The sequence below is a fragment of the Cannabis sativa genome, chromosome 7 (genome assembly GCF_029168945.1).
Source record: "Cannabis sativa cultivar Pink pepper isolate KNU-18-1 chromosome 7, ASM2916894v1, whole genome shotgun sequence".
NCBI lineage: Eukaryota > Viridiplantae > Streptophyta > Magnoliopsida > Rosales > Cannabaceae > Cannabis > Cannabis sativa.
This window is the reverse complement of record NC_083607.1, coordinates 49,165,524-49,174,014: the sequence shown is the minus strand read 5'-3', so window position 1 is coordinate 49,174,014 and position 8,491 is coordinate 49,165,524. Positions and strand designations below refer to the sequence as shown.

The 8,491-nt window shown below is 32.2% G+C and overlaps 1 protein-coding gene across 4 annotated transcripts; it reads left to right on the top strand.

Annotated features, from left to right (window-relative positions):
- Positions 1 to 2,650: 2,650 nt before the first annotated feature.
- Positions 2,651 to 8,058, top strand: LOC115697821 (uncharacterized). 4 transcript variants are annotated; one of them, XM_030624954.2, is made up of 10 exons: positions 2,651 to 2,842; positions 4,340 to 4,541; positions 4,675 to 4,783; positions 4,936 to 5,017; positions 5,191 to 5,276; positions 5,517 to 5,620; positions 6,143 to 6,273; positions 6,376 to 6,469; positions 7,081 to 7,136; positions 7,645 to 8,058. In XM_030624954.2, exons 2-10 carry the CDS (start codon positions 4,497 to 4,499, stop codon positions 7,739 to 7,741), a joined length of 804 nt encoding a protein of 267 aa, XP_030480814.1. In that variant the 5' UTR covers positions 2,651 to 2,842; positions 4,340 to 4,496; the 3' UTR covers positions 7,742 to 8,058. The 4 variants fall into 4 exon arrangements, with proteins under 4 accessions (XP_030480814.1, XP_030480817.1, XP_030480816.1 ...); XM_030624957.2 differs by having other exon boundaries at positions 2,687 to 2,842; positions 4,423 to 4,541; XM_030624956.2 differs by having other exon boundaries at positions 2,694 to 2,842; positions 4,303 to 4,541.
- The last annotated feature ends 433 nt before the right edge of the window (positions 8,059 to 8,491 follow it).

Sequence of the window (8,491 nt, the reverse complement as noted above, 5' to 3'; positions counted from 1 at the left end):
CATAGAACTTAGAATTGCACTCTCAGTATATAGAATGCTCTACATGTTCTACCATATAGACACATCATTAGTTATCCATTGTTATAATCCTAATTTGATCAATGATCCTCTATATGAATGATCTACACTGTAAAGGGATTAGATTACCGTTACACCCTACAATGTATTTTATCCTTAAAACACTTAACCCCGTATAAATGATATTTCAGCTTATGTGAAATGAGATCTCCACCATTTATTTTTGTTTGGTCAAGCTCGAAGGAGATCATCCTTTACTTACTATTCGCCAGATAGAAGTTATAGATTCCATGTTTATGTTAGCGCTCCCACTCAATTGCACTACCGTGTTCCCAAAATGTACGTATCACCCTGACCCAAAAGTAGGCTTAACTAACAAATCAAAGAACACGAATAGCCTCTTGAGATTGAGCCTAATCATAACAGGATTAAGATCATTTGATCTAGGATCAACTAGGCGATATTGACTTGAATAGATATTACGGTAAGTTTAATAAATCTAAGTCAAAGTTCAATATCGGTCCCTTCCGATGCATACTCCATGCATCCAACCTGAGCTTTACTTTAACCAATGCTCTGGAAAGAACATAGCATTTCTCCATATGCATGTAAACTCTTTTTGTAGATTATCATATCAGTAAAACCATGTGTCTGATAAATCTAGGAAACTTTATTCACATAGTCATGTTTACTTTCCAATGTGTTGACAGCACAATAAACAGGATCAAGTATGTGAAAGGATTTCAGATGAATTCATACATTATGTACATATAATCATGAAATAAATCATGTGAATCATGCAACATTAAATGTTATTTCTGATCTATATTAATAAGCAAATCTGATTATATTGAAATGAATTTTATTTAGGGCGTAAAACCCAACACGAGTCTATAACTGAAGCATAAGAATCGATCCTTCTTCCTGGAAAAGGGACAGACCACTTCCCACGTTCGTTCTTCAGAATAGGGAAATTCAACCATCAGAGGCTCTATAAAAGGAGAACCCAGGAGTCTTGAAGGATCATTGCATCTTCACTCACTGAACACTTATTCAAGCATTTACGAAATACATTACTATTATTACTACCAGTCCTTCTACATCACTCTACAGTAGAAGTATATGTTTTCTATCTTCTTTATTTACATTCAGATATTCTTTATTTGAATTATTTACTGACTTGATCGTCGGAGTCCCTTCGGCTGGCACCATCCCAATGTCTCAAGTTCTCAATGATCCTTTTTCCTTTGTTCTACAGGTTGTCAGTGCCCGCGATCCTTCCATTCCGATCATTGTAGATTTTGCCCTCTACAAAAACTCACACACAAAAACCAGTTAAATAAAATAATTTAAACAAAAATATACATTCAACATGCTCCAACCCACCAAATAATTACACTCATACCATATCTATCCCAAAATGCTCATTCATTATGTTATATAACCGGTTCTATTTTAGTTATAACCGGTTTGAGTTATTTCGTATTATTTATTTTTATTCATTATAGCACTGTTATAGAACCAGTTTTATTTGAATTATAGGTGATTTAAGTTATTTTGTGTTATTTGTTTTTATTCATTATGTTACAGAATCGGTTATATTTCAATTATAACTAATTTGAGTTATTTTGTATTATTTATTTTTATTCATTATGTTATAGAATCGGTTCTATTTTTGTTTATATCTGATACATCTGTTTCTGGTGATTTTTCTTATGACTTTTCCGGTGACTTTTTCTTGCGACGGTGACTTTTCCGGTGACACTAACATTTTCAGAATTTTTTTTGGCAATAATGACTTTTCCAGCACCGATGATTTTTCCGGCGAAAATTATTATTGTTTTAAAAATATGGGATTTCTATTTTTTTTTACAAAAATATGACATAAAAAATCTCATATAAATGTAAAAAAAAAAAAAAGCTCATAACCTCATGGTACTATTTAGGGGTTTTTACATCACATACTGAAATTTCAATTTTTTTTTTCTTTTTTACTGTGGGGCGGAATTTTTTTCAAAAATACTGTATTTTTTGTTGTTCTACTGTTATTTTTAATTGTTTTGTTTGTTGTTTTATGGTTGTTTTATAAAAAGACTGTATTTTTGTAAAATTCCGCGTGGCAGTAAAAGTGTAAACTTTGACCCAAAATCTAATATTTTTGTAAAAATTCCATTATTTATTTATGCTATAAAAAAATAAACTCTTATAATTTTCCCATATGCATAATTTTTATTAAGGCTAATTAGAATTTTTCTCCCGAACTTTCACATGTACCAAATCATGACCCCTGAACTTTTTTGGCCGTTAAAAAATCTCCCTGAACTGTTGAAATTGTTAAATTTAAGGACTTTTGTCTAATTTTAGTAAAAAAAATTCTAACATGGATGAAAATTCAGAGGACATGATTTAGTATATATCAAAGTTTGAGGAGCATGATTTGGTAGATATCTAATATCACTGAAACAGTAAAATTGAATGAAATTAGATAAAAGTTCTTAAATCTAACCATCTCAATAATTCAGAAGGAATTATTAACGGCAAAAAAATTCAAAAATATAATTTTGTAAATATTAAAATTCGTGAAAAAAATGCTCATTAGCATTTTATTAATGGTTTTGATGAGCAAAATACTTATTTATTATTATATTAATATTTATCTAAAATATCATAGGGGATTCGGAAAAAGAAAATTAATATCAGAGGGCAAAGGGGCCGAAGGGCGCTATATTTAATATTGAAATCGCTGTGTGTTTGTTAGTCGACGATCGAGGTCTGAGTCGTGGCTCCTCCTTAACCTTTTCCTTCTGATCATCCTCTTCTTCAAGTAAATCTGCTCAAACCCTAATCTCTCTCTCTTTCCACATATATACATATATTTATGTTCTCCTGTATACTGTTATGTTTGCAGACATTTTTACAGTCTTTCTCTGAGGTGTTTATTTATTCTTGTTTCTTCTAAGGTTGAGTTGGGTTTTTCTTTTTTGTTTTGTTTTTGAATCTATATTTCAATCTCATTACCCAGATGTTGTTTTCTTTTTCATTGACTGGTGTGTCTGATATACTGAATAGTAAATACTGTTTCGAATTTTGCATGAACTGCTTATTGAGACTACTCTCCCTAATTTAAGACTCTTTATAACCCACACACAACAACTCCTATTTAGGGTTTTCTAACACTCTTTTCGTAACAACAAATTGGGATATTGGGTTTGGTAAGCCTAAGTTGTGAGTCAAGTAACTAGGCACAATAGGCTAGCCTAATGGGTGTGTTCATATGCCTCATGCTGGTTAGTATGTTAAGTCCATCCTCCAATGGCTATATGCAATACTATGCAACTCAAAATGGTTTAAACTTTTTTTTTTTTTTAAGAATAGCTAGCCTAAAGATTTCGTTAGTGTGTTCACTTGATTTAATTTTAAGTTTCTAACACCAAGGCAAGTTAAAAATGATTATGCAAGTCTATTTATAAAGGATGTGTACTTATTTGGTACTAAATTTAGTGCTGTGTGCTTTCAATAATGTATATATCTGGTACCTTCTATGTTTTGATACTCTGCATTTTGAATTGTACATGTTGGTATTTTGAATTCAATTTAATAAATAAAAAATTTGTTAATATGATCAATGGTCTTCAATTAGTTGAGTTTTAAAATTAAATTTAATTATTTAATTAGTTTTTCTAAAGCTAATTATTTAATTATGTTAGTAAGAGCAATTTGGTCAAAGTTAATAAAAAAAATTTTGAATTTAAAGTACCAGAATCTCAAAATATGATTTTAGCATTATTGAAAATACTGATTACAAACCTTTATATATATATTTCCCTAGTATAAATTCCAAAACTAAAAACTGTTGGTCCCATTCCGCATTTTCAAAAAGTTTTCAAATCAGAACTTAAAAGTTGAAAACCTCAGTTGAATCCCTAAATTCAGAAACCCTATTCTCTCCCACGTTTCACTTTTGTCTCCTCTTCATCTTTTCCTTCACAGTTTCTTCTCCTCTTTTTCTTCTTCTTCTGTAAAACTCCATCCTCCATGGAATTGATTTGAGGTATCCGATAATTGCTGCATTGGTGGGACAATTTTTTTTTTCTTTTCTGTTCTTTTTAATTACCTTCATCTGGTGGGTAGGCATTAAATGGTTTAAACTGAGTTTCCTTTTATCCTTTCCTTGTTCTGTTTATACTATTGTTTGTTCCCTGATGAATGATGACATGAACTAGAACAGTTTATTGTTAGTGTATGCATGATTAGAGTGAAATTCTTATTAAATTTTTATTGCAGTTATTAATAATTCAGGTTTTATTCTCTCTGTGATCAGTGTGTATGGTATGGCCTACTCTGACATCCTGAATTTGTTGTTTGCGGTTGGGGTTTGGTGTTTTGCCTATATTGCTGCTGCAGTTCTTGAATCTCTTCGAATCTTCAATTTTCTCTGCCCAACTTGATTTGGTTATTGAGGGCTGTTTGAAGGTGTCATGGGGTATGCTCAGCTTGTAATTGGTCCTGCAGGAAGTGGAAAGGTGATTTTCAGCGTTTAAAAACTGACCCAAAAACCATGTCCTTGTCTAGTATGCTGTGGTTTTCTTAAGTGAGTTGTTACTTTAATTGGTGTTGATTTTGATGTTATGTTTTTTTTTTGGTAATGGTGATCAGTCAACATATTGTTCTAGTCTTTACCGACATTGCGAAGCTGTTGGGAGGAGTATACATATTATAAATCTTGATCCTGCTGCAGAAAACTTTGATTACCCTGTGGCCTTTGGTAAGTACACCATTTTCTTTTCTTTACGGTTGTTCCAGGTTTTTTTTTTCACCTGGATTTGTATTTTTTTATTTATAAAATTGATTTTTGTTATCTTGCTTTGTGTTGCACTACCAGAAATTAAGTCTTTTTTCTTCTTCTTTTGCTTGCAGATATTAGAGAACTGATTTCATTGGAAGATGTTATGGAGGAACTTGGCTTAGGTCCCAATGGTGGCCTTATGTACTGCATGGAGTATCCTTGATTTACTTTCTAAATTTCATCTTTGATTTTTCCAAACATGTTTGTTCTCTTATATCATTTAAAATGCTATTTTCTGATTTCAATCTGTTTAAGGGGGAAATAGTTTTGGTGGAACTATTTTGTTGATAGGATTTTTAATGGAGAGCCTTAACTTTCATGTTTAGACATCTCGAAGAAAATTTGGATGATTGGTTAACAGAAGAATTGGAAAATTACTTGGATGATGAGTATCTAGTTTTTGACTGTCCAGGTATTCATTATTGTCCAAATTTTACTTTAAACTATATTTCTAGTTTCATAACTGTGAAAGTCCATGTGCTGCGGTGAAAAGTAGAATGGAAGGAAAAGAAAATAGGGTATTTTGTTGTCTTTCCGTACGTATATCAATGTATCATATTTGTTGTCTTGCCCTTTCAATTTTTGTGTTTTCTCTATAGTTGATTATAGCTTAAATTTATGACAATACATTTATATTTTATAAACTCTGTAGGTCAGATAGAACTTTTTTCGCATGTTCCTGTGCTTCGGAATTTTGTGGACCATTTGAAAAGTAGAAACTACAATGTTTGTGGAGTATATTTGCTTGATTCACAGGTAAATGTGATTCTTCTTGTTCTTCCTTTTCATTTTTATGCTACCCTTTTTTATGTTCCATTCATGGCAGCTATACCCTGCTTTCTTTTGTTTTTTAATCATACTGAGGAAGTATTTAATTCTTTCTGAAACGATCAGTAAATTGATGTCTGCACTTTTGTATATATCACACCGAGAAACTTTTCTATTCCTGCTGAAATGATTGTTAAGTTGATGTTCTAGCAGATTTTGAATTCCCCCGCCTTGGACCTCCATTACAGAAATAATCATCCCTCTAAATTTCCTAATTTTGATGCTGTTATCAGCATGACTAACTAGTTTCCTATTTCACAAAACATCATACAACTTATGTTTGATTGTAATCATAGTTCTAACTTTGCTATCAAATGCAACCCTATCACTTATCTTATTTATTTTACTACAGGATGCTTTTGCTTTTTGTTATTTTTTCTTCCCTTGGTTAGTTTTCCATGTGTTGTTTGTTTATTCATAGCTATGGTGCTCATTTTTCTCTCGTATCAGTTTATGACAGATGTGACTAAGTTCATTAGTGGGTGCATGGCATCTCTCTCTGCAATGGTCCAGCTTGAGTTACCCCATGTTAATATTCTCTCCAAAATGGATCTTGTCTCAAACAAAAAGGATATTGACGAGTAAATAATTTACCATCCCTTTCTTCAATTTCGACAATTTTATATACATAATTATTCCTATTAGGTAGTGTCCTAATATGTCTATTTTCTATTTGCTCTTAGTTTTTTGGAACCAGAGCCTCAGTTTTTGTTGTCAGAGTTAAATCAAAGGATGGGTCCTCAATTCGCAAAGCTGAATAAAGCTTTGATTGAACTGGTGAGTAGGTGGATTTGATGTACTTATGTTCCAAAAATGAAAGTGCAAATACAAATGTGTTTTCTGATTTCTCTCTAATAAGTTGTAGCTTAAATTCTTGTCAAACGTATGCAACTTAGTGTTGCAGTGGTAATCAAAGAATTTAATTATTTTTACACAAACTTAGTGACAGACTATCCTGATATTGCATTTGGCAGTTTCCTGGTTTTCCTTTTTCCATTTATTCCATTTTTGTAGTAGATTGTTTCCTTTGTAGAGAAATGCATATATCTAATTACTCATCAAAAGGGGCTCAGTGGAGTTTCCAATGAGAGTAGCTTATTCATTACTATCTTAATGGTTTCTCATGCTTGCATTTTGAGATGTATGGATTGATGTGGCCACTGGTACCATTTCCATTTGTTTAACATAACGATGCAAAGGCTGATCCTTGATACAATCAATATCTGCTGTTTAAAGGATTCTAAGACTTCACAAGCACTTGCACACTTATGAAGAGTATAAACCATTTTTCTGTGCATATATCTAACATTTGATCGTACAATGTCGTGGTATATTGGGATGTGGTGGCTTGTGTATAACTAACTATCCTACATTTGTGTTGGTTTTAGGTTGACGAGTATAGCATGGTGAGCTTTATACCACTGGATTTGAGGAAGGAGAGCAGGTGGTTTCTCTTTCTACATTAATGCATTTATTTCTGGTGATCAGTGGGTTATGTATAAGTATTTTCCACAGAAGCATGTAAGGTTTGGATTTGGATTGTTGAGAGACATCACTAGTCAATCAATCATAACAAGATCTACCCAGTACCCACTCTAATTATCTTAACAATGTCTACCAACTCCTTCTCCCAACGAGCGGTTTGTGCTGATACGTGTGCTTCTGTTAAGGGAATTAAGTTTTGTAGTTAGAAGTTATCGAGTGTCTCCTTTCGAACTGCATACTTTTTGGAATGCTTGCCTTATAACTAAACCGTGCAGCTTATGTGACATAGGAACTTTTAGGTTGCCTTTAAGTAATCGAACAACTAAACCATGAGTTGACCAATGCACCTCTCCGGGGCTTTGTACTATTAACTCAAAGAGTAAATGGTTTAGAAAATATTTGTCTATTTTCCCAGGAACACAATAAAGGCCACATTGTTTCTAACACAAGTTTATTTTTGTTTACAGTATAAAGTATGTGTTGGCTCAAATTGACACATGCATACAATTTGGAGAAGACGCAGATGTGAAGATCAAGGACTTTGATCCAGAAGATGATGACTAAGAAGGATGTGTTGTTGGGTTGAAAGCTTTTTGGTATTATGGAGTATAAGGAGAGATGTACTGATTTATGATGATTTTTAGAGGTTCTTTTATAACTTGGAAAGAATGCTCGAAACAGAGTTTGTGGATTTTGAGAAATGAAATGAAAATAGTTTCTCTTTGAAATCTTTCATTTGACAAGTACATTTATGTCGGATTTGTTACGTGGAAGAGTTGATATTTATTTTTTATATAGTGATGTGAGGTTATTATATATGTAGCTATTAATCATTAGCACTTTATATGGCTGATTTTTCAAAGGAATACTTCTTTTCTTAATTTTCCTCAATGTCTCTTAACCAATTTTTTTTTTCTTTCTATTGTTAATTACTTTTTTTTTTTATCAATTTAGGTTGTTTTTATCTCTTTTATTATTTTTCTTTGAATGGAAATAGAACTTTAAGAAGGCAAATCGCTATCAACTTGGACATGAATATAGTAGGAACAACAATCGTTTTGGAAATTAACAAGTTCATTTTGAGTCCAGTAAAACGATACACAAATAGACTACACTCATACAAGTAATCTAATGTCTAGTCATTAATAACTAAATCAAAAGGGGAGTTCATACGAGCTTGAAGATGATCACGAGCTACCAATTTATATCCAAACTGATGAGTGAACAATGCAACATAAAACATTTATTTTTATTTGATTCTCATGAGGCTTTACCCAAACCTTCGCACCATTTGGTGTCATACCACTCAGTAAT